At 44.3% G+C, this 15,698-nt stretch overlaps 2 protein-coding genes across 3 annotated transcripts in view; one reads left to right on the plus strand and one right to left on the minus strand.

The window, feature by feature from the left end:
• LOC123999558 (ferritin, middle subunit-like) overlaps nucleotides 1-15,698 on the plus strand; it is a 203,199-nt gene that overhangs the window by 184,072 nt on the left and 3,429 nt on the right. The gene's annotated exons all lie outside the window — the stretch shown is intronic.
• On the minus strand, nucleotides 10,210-13,755 carry zgc:193811 (uncharacterized protein LOC559801 homolog). Of its 2 annotated transcripts, none has more exons than XM_046305441.1 (5): nucleotides 13,479-13,755; nucleotides 12,569-12,721; nucleotides 12,349-12,465; nucleotides 11,916-12,010; nucleotides 10,210-11,272 (listed from the first exon to the last, which is right to left on the minus strand). In XM_046305441.1, the coding sequence occupies exons 1-5, from the start codon at nucleotides 13,578-13,580 to the stop codon at nucleotides 10,897-10,899; spliced, it is 843 nt and encodes a 280-aa protein (XP_046161397.1). In that variant the 5' UTR covers nucleotides 13,581-13,755; the 3' UTR covers nucleotides 10,210-10,896. The 2 variants fall into 2 exon arrangements, with proteins under 2 accessions (XP_046161397.1, XP_046161396.1); XM_046305440.1 differs by having other exon boundaries at nucleotides 12,569-12,748.

Raw genomic sequence — 15,698 nt, forward strand, 5'->3', positions numbered from 1 at the left:
GGGCAGACGGGTAGCTCAGATGGCGCTGGGCAGACGGGAAGCTCCGGCAACGCTGGAGAGGAAGGCTCTGGCAGCGCTGGACTGGGGAGCTCTGGCGCCTCTGGAATGAGGGGCTCTGGCGCCTCTGGAATGAGGGGCGGGAGCTCTGGCTGCGCCGAACAGGCGGGAGACTCCGGCTGCGCTGGTGAGGAGGAAGGCTCTAGCAGCGCCGGAGAGGCGGGAGACTCCGGCAGTGCTGGAGAGGAGGAAGGCTCCGGCAGGGCTGGACAGCAAGGCGCACTGTAGGCCTGATGCGTGATGCTGGCACTGGTGGTACTGGGCCGAGGACATGCACAGGAAGCCTGGTGCAAGGCTGGTGCCATCTAAGCCGGCCCAAGGAGACGCACTGGAGACCAGATACGTAGAGCCGGCTTCATGGCACTTGGCTCGATGCTCACTCTAGCCCGGCCGATACGCGGAGCTGGTATGTACCGCACCGGGCTATGCACCCGCACTGGGGACACCGTGCGCTCCACCGCATAACACGGTGCCTGCCCGGTCTCTCTCGCCCCCCCGGTAAGCACAGGAAGTTTGCGCAGGTCTCCTACCTGGCTTCGCCACACTTCCTGTGTGCCCCCCCCCCCCCAATAATTTATTTGGGGCTGACTCCCGAGCTTCCATCCACGCCGCCGTGCTGCCACCTCATACCAGCGCCTCTCCGCCGTTTCCGGATCCAGCTCTTCTTTGGGGCGGCGATATTCTCCAGGCTGTGCCCAGGGTCCTTTTCCATGCAACTTATCCTCCCATGTCCAGTACTCCTCGCGCTGCTCCTGCTGCCGCTGCCTGTCACCACTCTGCTTGGTCCTGTTGTGGTGGGTGATTCTGTCACGGTCGTCCTCCTCTTCATCTGAAGAGGAGAGGCGAGAAGGATAGGAGGACCAAAATGCGGCGTGTTATGTGTTCATCATTAATTTTAATAAAGAAAACACTGAACATTGAAACACTATCCAAAAACAATAAACAAAATAACAACCGTGAAGCTAATGAGAACTGTGCTGAAACAAGCAATCAACATAGACAATCACCCACAAACAAACAGTGCAACCCAGGCTACCTAAGTATGATTCTCAATCAGAGACAACTAATGACACCTGCCTCTGATTGAGAACCATACTAGGCCGAAACATATAAATCCCCAAATCATAGAAAATCAAACATAGACTGCATAGACTGCATAAAGATATAGGACAAAACACGACAAGAGAGACACTACAACACTACATGGTAGCAACACATGACAACACAGCATGGTAGCAACACATGACAACAACACAGTAGCATAACAACATGGCAGCAGCACAACATGGTAAAAGCACAAAACATGGTACAAACATTATTGGGCACAGACAACAGCACAAAGGGCAAGAAGGTAGAGACAACAATACATCACACTAAGCAGCCACAAGTGTCAGTAAGAATGTCCATGATTGAGTCTTTGAATGAAGAGATGGAGATAAAACTGTCCAGCTTGCTCCAGACGCTAGTTGCAGCGAACTAAAAAGTGGAGTGACCCAGGGATGTGTGTACTTTAGGGACCTTTAACAGAATGTGACTGGCAGAGGGGGTGTTGTATGTGGAGGATGAGGGTTGCAGTAGTTATCTCAGATAGGGAGGAGTGAGGCCTAAGAGGGTTTTATAAATAAGCAACAACCAGTGGGTCTTGCAATGGGTATACAGATATTACCAGTTTGCAGAGGAGTATAGAGTGCAGTGATGTGTCCTATAAGGAACATTGATGGCAAATCTGATGGCCGAATGGTAAAGAACATCTAGCCGCTCGAGAGCACTCTTACCTGTCGATCTAGAAATTACGTCTCCATAATCTAGCATGGGAAGGATGGTCATCTGAATCAATGTTCGTTTGGCAGCTGGGGTGAAAGAGGAGAGATTACAATAGCATGCACCTTGGATATGTGCTGAGAGAAGGACAGTGTACCGTCTAGCCATATACCCAAGTACTTGTATGAGGTGACTACCTCAAGCTCTAAACCCTCAGAGGTAGTAATCACACCGGTGGGGAGAGTGGAATTCTTCTTACCAAACCACATGACGTTTGTTTTGGAGGTGTTCACAATAAGGTTAAGGGCAGAGAACGCTTGTTGGACACTAAGAAAGCTTTGTTGTAGAGCGTTTAACACAAAATCAAGGGAGGGGCCAGCTGAGTATAAGAATATCATCTGCATATAAATGAGAGAGCTTCCTACTGCCTGAGCTGTGTTGTTGATGTAAATTGAGAAGAGCGTGGGGCCTTGGATCAACCCTTGGGGTACTCCCTTTGTAACATGTAGTGTCTGAGACAGCAGATGTTCTGGCTTTATACACTGCACTCTTTGAGAGAGGTAGTTAGCAAACCATGCCAAAGACCCCTCAGAGACACCAATACTACTTAGCTGGCCCACAAGAATGGAATGGTCTACCGTATCAAAAGCTTTGGTCAAGTCAATAGAAATAGCAGCACAACATTGCTTAGAATCAAGGGCAATGGTGACATCATTTAGGACCATTAAGGATGCAGTGACGCATCCATAACCTGAGTGGAAACCAGATTGCATAGCAGAGAAAATACTCTAGACATCAAGAAAGACAGTCAGTTGATTATTGACACGTTTTTCCAACACTTTTGATAAACAGGGCAAAATAGAAATGGGCCTTTAACAGTTAGGCTCAACTTGATCTCCCCTTTAAATAAAGGACCCACTGTGGCTGCCTTCCAAACAATGGTAACCTTCCCAAAAAGTAGAGGCAGGTTAAAAAGGTCAGAGATAGGCTCGGCAATGATAGGGACTGCAACCTTAAAGACGAAAGGATCTAAACCAGGGGTGTCAAACATACGGCCCGCGGGCCGGAACCGGCCCCCAAGGAGGTTCGATCAGGCCCGCAGGATAATTTGAAAGTGGAAAAAATGCATAAAAGACATGGAATTAATATTTTTAATTCGCTGCAATTCATGGATTATCCGCTAAGGGGCGCACTCTTTCCATCAGAGTAGAAGACAAGCCGCATCACTGAGACAGACTGAAAACAGCAGACGGTATCAATGCGCCATCTGCTGCTTGTTACGACGTTGTTAATACCTTGGTCTCTACCTCTCCGCTACACCCTCATTAGCCAAAATGTCGTTATCCAAACGGAGAAAAGTAGATAAGGAGTGTAGAATTTTCAAAGAAAAATGGACCACGTCCTATTTATTTACAGAGATGCACGGAAAACCTTTGTGCTTGGTGTGTTTGCAACAAGTTTCGGTATTGAAGGAATATAATATTCGACGCCACTACGAGACTCATCACAGCGAAAAATATGACGGCTTGCAAGGACAACTGAGAAGAGATAAGATTAACGAATTGCTGGCGGGTCTGAGGAAACAGCAGTCAACTTTCATCCAGAGCCGAGAAGTCAGTGAAGCAGTGGTAAAAGCCAGCTACCTAATTGCTAGCGAAATAGCATTAGCATCGAAGCCGTATTCCGACGGTGACTTTGTTAAACGATGCGTGATGAAGGCGGCTGAACTTGTATGTCCCGAGAAGCGACAAGCTTTTGCCAATATTAGCCTGACGAGGAAAACTATAGCAGAGAGGATTTCGGAACTATCGGCAGATTTAGACAGTCAATTGAAACAGAGAGTCAAGTCATTTATTGCATTTTCCGTGGCAATTGACGAGAGCACTGACATCACAGACGTGGCCCAACTGGCCATATTTATTCGAGGAGTTGATGAGACATTGACTGTTACTGAAGAGTTTCTTGAGTTGGTGCCAATGATGGACACCACAACAGCCGAGGACATTTTCGGCTCTGTCGTTGCTGCATTGGACAGAGTTGGAGTGGACTGGTCCCGCGTGTCAGCCTGGCTACAGACGGCGCGCCATCCATGGTCGGAAAGAAAGCAGGTGCCGCGACAAAGTTCAAAGACAAAGTACAAGCCCTTAATGGAGGAGATCGTTTCTGGACATTTCACTGTATTTTGCACCAGGAGGCATTGTGTTGCAAGTCGCTGAAAATGGACCACGTCATGGAGGTGGTTGTTCGCACTGTAAATTTCATCCGGTCCAGAGGTCTGAACCATCGTCAGTTTGACAAACTTCTCAGCGACAGCAACATTACCCACAGCCTGCCATACCACACTGAAGTGAGATGGTTAAGCCGAGGCGCTGTGCTGAGGCATTTCTTTGATCTACGAGAGGAAATCGGACAGTTCATGGAGAAAAAGGAAAACCGGTGTTGGAATTACAATCTCAGGAATGGCTACGGGACCTTGCATTCTTGGTTGATATTACTGAACACTTGAACAATCTGAACAAAATGTTGCAAGGCCGCAAAAAGTTGTCACACAGTTTTCTGACAACATACATGCATTTAAGTTGAAGCTGACTTTGTGGGAGATGCAACTGGCAAATGGCAACCCTGCTCATTTCCCCTGTCTGAGAGATGTGTGTGTGACCAGACCTGATGCGGACATGAAACGGTACAAAGACAAAATTGCAGGACTACTGCGGGAGTTTGAGAAACGTTTTCAGGTATTTGGTGAACTTGAGACAGAATTTTCAGTTTTTCGCTCACCTTTCACAGTTAAAGCTTCTGATCTGCCGGTCGAAATTCAGCTAGAGATAATTGATTTGCAGTGTGATGCAGATTTGAAGGGCAAATTTGCCTCTGTAGGTCTGGACAGATTTTATCAGTATCTACTACCAGGTTACCCCAAATTAACAGCCCTGGCTGCTAAAATTTTGTGCATGTTTGGGACAACCTACCTTTGTGAACAAATTTTCTCAGTGATGAATATCAATAAAACAAAAATGCGTTCAAGGCTCACAAACAAGCACTTAAATGACATTCTGAAAGTGACAGCTAGTCAGGACATGACACCTGGTGTTGATGCACTTGTACAGGCCAAAAGATGCCAAGTTTCAGGTACAAATACAAGTCCAGACTAGACTAACACCTTTAAAATGCTGCCTTAGATACTGTTTGCATTGAAAGAATTTAAAAAATGTGCACTTTAATGTTAGTCAGCAGCTTCAAAACAAAAGTTGTGTGATGGAATTCTACTGTTCATACAACTCCATAAATTTTCAGTATGTATTGTATGTGTATGTATGTTTCATGTATGAAGTTTACAGATTTACAGGACAGGCGAACACTTTCTTCATTACACATTTAAAATCACTCTCCTTAGTTTGTAAGGTGTACGCAGGGATTACATTTAGATTTTATATGCGTATGTGTAAGTGGTTTAAAAATTCCTTTCTTTAAAAGTCTCATTTAATCTTAAAGTGCATTACTATATTTTTCAGTACCAATTAAAGTTTTGTGCCTTTGTACAATCAGTGGGATCAGTTGCAATGCATATTTGTGAATGATAAAAGTAAATTGCACATTTGTCTAAGGTAATATGAGGTGTTTCATTAAATGTTTTGTAAAAGGATAGTTCATTAAATTTCAATATTTTCCTAATGTTCTTGTGCTTCTTTACACCAAAACAAAGGAAAGACATGTTATTTTGGTTATTTATAGCAGAGTATGGTATAATTTTAATGGTCCGGCCCACTTGACATCTCCCTAGGCCGTATGTGGCCCACGATGCGAAATGAGTTTGACACCCCTGATCTAAACCATCTGATTCAGATGGCTTTTTGGGGGTCAATTTAAGGAGTTCCTTTAGCACCTCAGACTAAGTGACAGCCTGCAGGGAGAAACTTTGTAGCGGGGCAGGGTAAAAAGAGAGAGGAGCATCAGGGCTAGTCGCATTAGAAGGGGTGGGAGATGAGGAAATGTTGGACGGGCAAGGAGGCATGGCTGAGTCAAATAGGAATCCTGACTTAATGAAGTGGTGATTAAAGAGCTCAGCCATGTGCTTCTTGTCAGTAACAACCACATCATCAACATTAAGGGACATGGGCAGCTGTGATGAGGAGGGTTTATTCTCCAGGTCTTTAACTGTTTTCCAGAACTTCTTGGGGTTAGACCCACAGAGAGAGAACTGCTCCTTAAAGTAAGTAACTTTAGCCTTCCGGATAGTCTGAGTGCACTTATTTCTCATTTGCCTGAACGACAGCCAGTCAGCCTGAGTATGCGTGTGCCGAGCCTTTCGCCAAATTTAATTCTTGAGGTGGAGTGACTCTGCAAGATCACAGTCAAACCAGGGGCTGGAAACTGTTTTAAATTATCATTTCCTTTATGGGGGCGTGTTTGTTAACAATACCACTGAAAATATAAAGAAAGAAGGTCCAAATGTCTTCGAAAGAACGGGATCAAGGTGATTCAAATCAATTTACAGAGGCCAGGTCATGAAGGAAAGGTTGCCACAAGGAGTTGCTAGAGATCACGATGAGCCAGGTAAAGCCCCCTCGGCCAAACCCTCTCCTAGCCCGGACACCGCTGGGCCAATTTTGCGCCGCCCTATGGGCCTCCCAATCACGGCTGGTTGTGATACAGCCCGGGATCGAACCCGGGTCTGTAGTGACATCTCTAGCACTGCGATGCAGTGCCTTGGACCGCTGCACCGATCGGGAGGCCTACAAATGTCATTTTAAACAAATAGGAGAATGGTTAAACCTGCATTATTTAGAGTCACCCCCCCCCCTGCATTTAGGGTGTGCTCATGTCTCATGAACCCCCCTGCGGTAAAGCAGTCAATGGAACTTGACCAAAACAATGGAAATATCATGAAAACGTGTGAAGAAAAGATGCCGTGGGGGAAGATCCCGAATCTCCTCATTGCCCCCAGCAAAATTTGCCTACATTTAGGCTATTGTTTTAAATGTGTTTTTCACACTATGTTCAGGTAAAATTCTGAATATAATGCTTGTATGCCAACCCCAATACATGTTCATGTCATCATCACCAATCAACTGCATTACAATTAAAAACAACTTTTACAACCACCACCGTTTTCTGTATGCTAGCTATGCTACCAGCTAATACGAACGAGAGTTAGGATTTAGTAGTCACTCCTTCTAAACCTGAAAAGGGAAAACTTCTAAATATTATGCAGCGAAAACAGTTGTCAAGTCAACACATCCATCAGTGCTGCTGTAAACTGCATCACAAGAGACATGCCAACGGGAGATGTATTTTTTTTAAAGTTAATAATTAATGCAGTTTCAATGTTTGAGTTGCTTTGTGTATTACCAGATTTGCTTGTGACGATTTTACTGTTAGTCATGAGAGAAATGTACTTTTCAGAATGGCTGTTCAGGTCCTTTTAAAGTATCAAAATATTATAATAATAATAATAAGAGTTCAACCTTATCATGTGATATCAACGCAAGAGAAGAGATAGACAGGAATTACATTTAGTCTCACGGGTGGCCAGAAATAACTATCTGAATGCCAACATGTTGTAGGGCAAATAGCACTTGCATCAGTAAATCAGTTGCCAGTTTCCACACCGTCAGATTAAATCATCCCACAAACCTCTTCATTTGAAAATGAACTAGCAAATGCTAGACGGAAGCCTGGTCTTATACATTGTAGAAGAAAATATAACTAATCCTCTTTCCTATGAAGAATTGAATGAGCATCTCCATGAGAAAATTAATTAATTAATTAGTCCATTCATTCATTAATTCCTCCATTGATTATTTATGAATTGATTAATTCACTCATCCATTGATTAATTAATAATTCACTCCTCCGTTATTCATTCATATTTGACTCTGTTTCCTCCTCCCCCGCAGATGGGGTAAACCTGGTCAGGGATTCACCTGGTGCCCTGTTTGGAGTGGCAGAGTTCATCTTTAAATACAGTGACATGTATCATGCAATTGGCCCAACGTCGTCCAGGTTAGGGTTTGGCCGGGGTCGATCGTCAATATTAAATCCCACAACTAAGGATCGCTACATTGGTGTCAGAGCAGCCCAGAGACCATTTGGATGTGTACAGTTTTTGAAGAAAGGTAAAAGTGTAGCATCCTTAGTGCACTATCAGATACTTTATTAGTAAATAAATAATGTGGAGGGACTACCAGCATCGTGTAGGGGAAACCCCAAATGACTGAGGGGAACCATGATGACACCTGTCGGAAGAGAATGGTGTGGGAAAACCCAATAAAAGTTGAATAATTGATTGATATTAATAAATTAATATGATACCAATTGGGAAACCGTGGTAACATGATTGAATTATAAACTCATTTTCAAGACCCTGTCTTTCAAAGATAATTCGTAAAAACCCAAATAACTTTATAGATCTTCATTGTAAAGGGTTTTCCCATGCTTATTCAATGAACTATAAACAATGAATGAACATGCACCTGTGGAACGGTCGTTAAGAGACTAACAGCCTACAGACGGTAGGCCATTAAGGTCACAGTTAGGAAAACTTAGGACACTAAAGAGGCCTTTCTACTGACTGAAAAACACCAAAAGAAAGATGCCCAGGGTCCCTGCTCATCTGCATGAACGTGCCTTAGGCCTGCTGCAAGGAGGCATGAGGACTGCAGATGTGGCCAGGACAATAAATTGCAATGTCCATACTGTAAGACACCTAAGACAGCGCTACAGGGAGACAAGATGGACAGCTGATCGTCCTCGCAGTGGCAGACCACACGTAACAACACCTGAACAGGATCGGTACATCCGAACATCACACCTGCGGGACAGGTACAGGATGGCAACAAGAACTGCCCGAGATACACCAGGAACGCGCAATCCCTCCATCAGTGCTCAGACTGGCCGCAATACGCTGAGAGAGGTTGGACTGAGGGCTTGTAGGCCTGTTGTAAGGCAGGTCCTCACCAGACATCACCGGCAACAACGTCACCTATGGGCACAAACCCACCGTCACTGGACCAGACAGGACTGGCAAAAAGTGCTCTTCACTGACGAGTCGCGGGTTTGTCTCACCGGGGGTGATGGTCAGATTCGCATTTATCGTCGAAGGAATGAACGTTACACCGAGGACTGTACTCTGGAGCGGGATCGATTTGGAGGTGGATGGCCCATCATGGTCTGGAGCGGTGTGTCACAGCATCATCGGACTGAGCTTGTTGTCATTGAAGGAAATCTCAACGCTATGCGTTACAGGGAAGACATCCTCCTCCCTCATGTGGTACCCTTCCTGCAGGCTCATCCTGACATGACCTTCCAGCATGACAATGCCACCAGCCACACTGCTCCTTCTGTGTGTGATTTCCTGCAAGACAGGAATGTAAGTGTTCTGCCATGGCCAGTAAAAAGCCCGGATCTCAATCTCATTGAGCACGTGTGGGACCTGTTGGATCGGAGGGTGAGGGCTAGGGCCATTCCCCCCAGAAATGTAGGGGAACTTGCAGGTGCCTTGGTGGAAGAGTGGGGTAACATCTCACAGCAAGAACTGGCAAATCTGGTGCAGTCCATGAGTAGGAGATGCACTGCAGTATTTAATGCAGCTGGTGGCCATACCAGATACTGACTGTTAGTTTTGATTTTGACCTCCCCCTTTGTTCAGGGACACATTATTCCATTTCTGTTAGTCACATGTCTGTGGAACTTGTTCAGTTTATGTCTCACTTGTTGAGTCTTGTTATGATCATACAAATATTTACACATGATAAGTTTGCTGAAAATAGACGCAGTTGACAGTGAGAGGACATTTCTTTTTTTGCTGAGTTTATTTTATAGAGCTGCCAACAACCTTTAATTAATGCACAGCCTGATATTCAAATACATGTTCAGATAAATTATAGAATCTGGGCAAGTCACATGCAACACAAATACAGGTAGTTACTGTATATTAGTGTAACTATTAAATCCATTTTAATTTTCTGCAGATAAATGATGTTGCACTTAGGCCTACACACACAAATACACAGATGTGGTAAGCAATGATTCTGTCAGCTTAGTCTGTACATCTCTGACGTGCTCATCTGAATGCTCTCTGTCGTTTTCGCTCTCTCTCCCCGACCGTAGATCTACCTCTCTTTCTGAATTGGCGCTAGGTGCATATCATTCCTAATGTATTTGTTACTTCTACCTTATTTGCCCCAACATGCCAGATGGAAGAAGAGAGACAGAGTGAGAGAGAGAGTGAGAGTGAGAGTGAGAGAGAGAGAGAGAGAGAGAGAGAGAGAGAGAGAGAGAGAGAGAGAGAGAGAGAGAGAGAGAGAGAGAGAGAGAGAGAGAGAGAAGAGATTGAGTAGAGTTGTATAAACATACGTATGTTTATCTAACCCTACTCCATCTCTTCCCTCTCTCTCTCCCTCCATCTCTCTCTCTCTGTCTCTCTTCTTCCGTCTGGCATGTTGCCGGAGGGAGGAACGAGGGGGAGGAGAGTGAAAGAGACGAGAGAGCAGGTGGGCGGAAGAGAAAAAGGCAGAAAGGACGGAGGGACTCCAGTGGATTCTGAGGGTAATTTGTGAGATGATGCCAAAATAACCTCTAACCTACTCAGCATTTCTCTCTCCCTGACACACGCACACACATACATACATACAGTCAGTATTTACAGTATACTGCCCTGGTCTATCTCTCTCTAGCTCCTGACTGAAGGACCCCCTAAACATAGATATTGGACCAGCTTAGCCCGCTCCCATTAAAACATTAACAATAAGAAACACTCGTGCCCAAACTGATCTCAGCTCAGCCTTCGCAGCCCTTTTCATACAACTCCCTGAAATATGTTGTGTCTCTTGGGATCCCTTGATCATGCATCACTGGTGGTGGTTGATAAATCAATCAGTCCACTACAGTCCTTTTCAAACCCTACCTGTTTATTGGACCTTTGATAAATAGTCACAAAAAAACACTGGGACGGTTGACTCCAAAGTGGGGTCATGGTCCTTGTATACTTTAGATCACACTTGGTGACATCTGGCAAAATACACACATGTAGTTGTCTTTCTGATACACACACACGTACAAGCACGGTCCGGCACGGTCTCAGACCAGTACGGTCCGGTTCCCCCCATAGATCCGGTTCTCTGTCAGGTACATTTTGGGGACCTCCACGATGTCCCTGAGAAGCCCTCTCTTAGGTCCTCCAGCACTAGTTTCAGGCCCGGGTTGTCGCCAGTCTGGGATTGCAACAGGCGAGGGACCAGAGGGAGCAGGGTGAGGGGCAGGCACACAGAAGCTGTCCCTGTACAGGCTGTGTTTCCCTCCATAGGGTAAGGGCACAGAGGGGCAGGGCAGCCAAGGGCGGCAGGACATGGTGGCAGGGGCTTTGTGGCCCGGCAGGCGGCTGTGGGTGGAGCTCTTCTTCAGGCTAAGGTAGGAAGAAGGGGCTTCCAGACAAGAGGAAGGGGCGACCTCTGACCTGAGGAGAGAAAAAAAGGTGAAAGGTAGGGGAGAGAGAGATACGACACACACAAACACACACTACCCTCTAGTGGCGAAATAAAGGAAATACACACACACACACATAATAATAATAATAATAATATATGCCATTTAGCAGACGACAGACATCCAACAGACAGACTTACAGTCATGTGTGACATACAGACAGACAGACAGACAGACAGACAGACAGACAGACAGACAGACAGACAGACAGACAGACAGACAGACAGACAGACAGACAGACAGACAGACAGACAGACAGACAGATATATACATACATACATACAGACAGACAGACAGACAGACAGACAGACAGACAGACAGACAGACAGACAGACAGACAGACAGACAGACAGACAGACAGACAGACAGACAGACAGACAGACAGACAGACAGACAGACAGACAGACAGACAGACAGACAGACAGACAGACAGACAGACAGACAGACAGACAGACAGACAGACAGACAGACAGACAGACACACACACACACACACACACACACACACACACACACACACACACACACACACACACACACACACACACACACACACACACACACACACACACACACACACACACACACAATCACACTTCTTTGGTGTAGTGGTACCTGCTAAAGCGCCTGTAGTATGCATGAGCTGTGCTGACTAAAGGATCTGCTGTCACAGTCGGGGTCTGGCCTGGATCAAGCTGTCTATAAAGTGCCTGAGAGAAGATATACAGATCTGTTAAAATACAGGTTGGACATTCATTCATTCATTTAGTCTCACCTTTCCACTCACACATTCAACTGGCTCCATTGTTTACTTTTGAAAGGTAGATGTATTCACAATTTCCATTTCACAAATACACTATTCAGACTTGAGAGGAGTTAACTTAACATGGACTTCAGTTAAAAAATGTTTACTTAAATCCATGCTTATTAACTTAGACCTAAGTCCATGTTAAGTGTACTTATCTGAATCGGGCCCTATGTCATTATGTCAGAACATGAAATATTGCCCAATATTATTGTCAGTTTGTTTGTCAGTTTGTTTGTTTACCAGCAGGGTGCAGTAGTGGTCCAGCAGGGGGCCATGTGGAGCAGCCTGGCCCCTGTAGCTGTCCTGCATTTCACTGATTGGCTGAGAGAGCAGGCGCACTGTCCCACAGTCCCGGAGCTGGAGGGGGGGACGGGGGACGACATACACACACAACCATCAGGTGCTACCTTTGAATGAAAACACAGACACACACATGCACACTCAATCGCTCTCTCCTCACCTGTTGTGCCAGCTCATTGAGGAAGTGTGTGTTCCAGTGTGGAGGGGCACGTGGGTGCAGTGTGTTGGCCAGGGGCCCCGTCTGAGGCTTCCTGTCGTGCTCCAAGCGTGAGGTGACAGAGAAGTGACTGCTGGTGGACACCAGGGGAGAACGCTGGAACAGAGGAGGCAGAGATGCACCCTGAAACACACAAGATGTGTGTGTGTGTGTGTGTGTGGAGAGCGAGAGAGAAGCCTTGTTTATACCTGGTTCTATCATGCATCCTTTGTCCTGATCTTGTCCACATTCTGATTGTACCCACATTTTTTTGGACAGGGTAGACTATTAAAAGACACATTGGGATCTGATTATGATCAGATCTTCTTGACCACTTTTGGAGGAAGTCAGGCACACATTGGGTCTGAATATCTTACAAGTGTAGACAGATCTGGACCGTGAAACCATGTAAATCATCATTATCCCAAAATCATTGACAGGTGGCACTATTGATTTATGGTATCAATGTGTCTTTAAAAAAATGTATATAGCAATATTATCTTGAAAGAATAGCTGTCAAATTATGTGCATACAGGAAATCTGGTCACAATGCTGACAGTGGATATATGAGACACATTTTAAGACCATATTTCTGAAAATGTGCACACAATCAGAATGTGAACAAGATCAGGACATGCTAGCTCAGGTATAAACGAAGCTAGAGAGAGTGGGTGTAAACACGTTTAAACACTGATAATCATAAAATAGCCTATAGCCCATAGATGGTGAAAAATATAGCTGCTGAAACACAAACCTACCGAGCCACATCTCTTACTAAAATTATAAGACTTATAATCAGAATTCTTTGAATCAAATTATTTGAATCTTTATTAGGCCTAATTCAAATTGTAAATCGTCTTCCTCTTAAACCTACCTTGTGACTCTCCACATAAAAAGGCAAGGGCTGCACATACATATGGCCGACACCTGCACTTGTCTGTCCCAGCTCTCGCCTGTGTCCCTTCCACAAAGCCATTGGATTTATGTGACAGTTGACCCAACAACAGGAACTCCCTGTTCACTTAGCTACTAAAATACCTGAAGAAAAAAAATGTTTACATGAATGAAGAATCGAGATATCACACATGTCTACGCATGTTCTTCAAATCAGCAGAAAAGGAAAGACAACACGACAGGAGCTTCAACAGTGCTTGAACATTATGCTTTGTTTTGGTAATATCGTCATAGATACAGTAGACGCTACTAGCGCAAATTCTGCGCGCGCACACACGTCACTCAATGGACAAAAAACAATGGATTTTTATTTAATTAATTTGGTCCATTCAACAACAGAGCGATACGAACCTTGTTTCAGCAGGATGTTGTATCTATACCATATGTCATGCTTTATTGGAATGGATTTATTGATAATATCTGTTGGAAAAAAGTTTGGATGTTGCCACACACATTCCTACTTGTTAACAAAATTAAGGAATTTTCCTTTAAAATTATTCATAAATATTATCCTGCCAACCAATATATGAAGAAGTTTAAGGAAAACATCAACTCAAATTGCTCCTTTTGTAATGACCACCCAGAAACAGTGTCGCATCTTTTTTGACATTGTGTTCATGTAAGAAAACTGTGTTAAGACATCAGTAGATTTATAATTGAACACATTTATGAAGATTTTGTACTATTGTGGAGAGATGTACTGCTTGGATTCTTTACATACGATAGAAATAAGCTGAAACATTTTTATGTAATTAATTTCATTATTCTTTTGGCCAAATGTCATATACACAAATGTACATTTACAAACAAACAGAAAACCACATTTTCGTACCCTACACAAATAAATTGAACTGTATTTTAAGACAGTTAAATATTCTACTAACAAAAAATATGTTAAAATTGTAAGTATGTATGTCCCTTAAGGTCCTTGTGTAATTGTAATGTGATATTGTACCCCCTAGCACGATTGTCCATTGTGTGTAGTCTATATGTACTTGTGTTCCCTCATGTATTTTCTGTGTTGATTTGTTGTTAATAAAATAAAATAAATAATAAAAAACTTTTATTTAATTAAATGTGGCCATTATTTCCAACACAATTTTGCACGATCTGTTTCAAAACACTTTTATTTGTTTTATTTATTGAAATCAATGAAATGATTGTAATTCAGTTCATACAGAAGCAGGTTTGTTTAGTCAACAATTGGAAACAAAATAAACATTCTACAAGTGACAATATTTATTTACAAACACCAAGACAGACAGATGTGAATATTATGTGTGGTACGACGCGTGCTGTTAGTCGTACTGTACGTTGTTATGGTTTACGACATTGTGCTGCTTTACAGATTAATGGGTTGTCAGAATGAGTGGTATATGTCATTACACGACAGAGTGATGTACAATGTGAAACTGTGGCGTTCTTTGGCAGCTAAACTAGATATAGCATTGGCGACGAAGATGGCTGAATTTAGTTTACCACAACCAGCACTATTCCTCGTCTTGCTTGGCGAACCTCCAGTCCCGTGGAATAACTGGCTTGAAAGTTTTAACACATCTCAAAGATGTGGGTTTTTCGAGAATTTCAAACAAGTGGAGGACAGCACTGCTCCCTCACTGCCTCGGTACAGATGATTTTCAGAGCGCTTGGATCGGCTCCTGCAATTCACCGCTGCAGTCAGCATCCTACTGAACCACTTCGCCGAGAAAGAGCGAGTGCTCCTCCGACGCTACCGGTTATGGAAAAGACACTGACGCCCGGGTGAGTGCATTCAAAGCAACATGGCTAATCTGAGGGATTTGGCTAGCTCTTGTAACTATAGGACAGTTCAATACGAGATCAGTTGTTAGAGGGGATGTTATGTGAAAAGACAAGGAGAAACTGCTTTTGGAATCGAATAATTTACAACTTGATGGAGCTATTAAAATAGCAGTCCAGGTTGAAGCGGCTTTGGAATGCTCTACTACGCTAACAGACAGCTCCGCAGCATACACTCAGCCCCTAGCCATTCACACACGGCAGCTTCAGCCGGAGCAGGCGCACTACAACGATCACACGCTGTGCACGCCCGCCCACGTTGATAGCTGTATGGACACATACACCGGCATGCCCCTGCAGCAGGCAGACTGATAAACAAACA

Source organism: Oncorhynchus gorbuscha, linkage group LG16 (assembly GCF_021184085.1).
Source record: "Oncorhynchus gorbuscha isolate QuinsamMale2020 ecotype Even-year linkage group LG16, OgorEven_v1.0, whole genome shotgun sequence".
Classification (NCBI taxonomy): domain Eukaryota; kingdom Metazoa; phylum Chordata; class Actinopteri; order Salmoniformes; family Salmonidae; genus Oncorhynchus; species Oncorhynchus gorbuscha.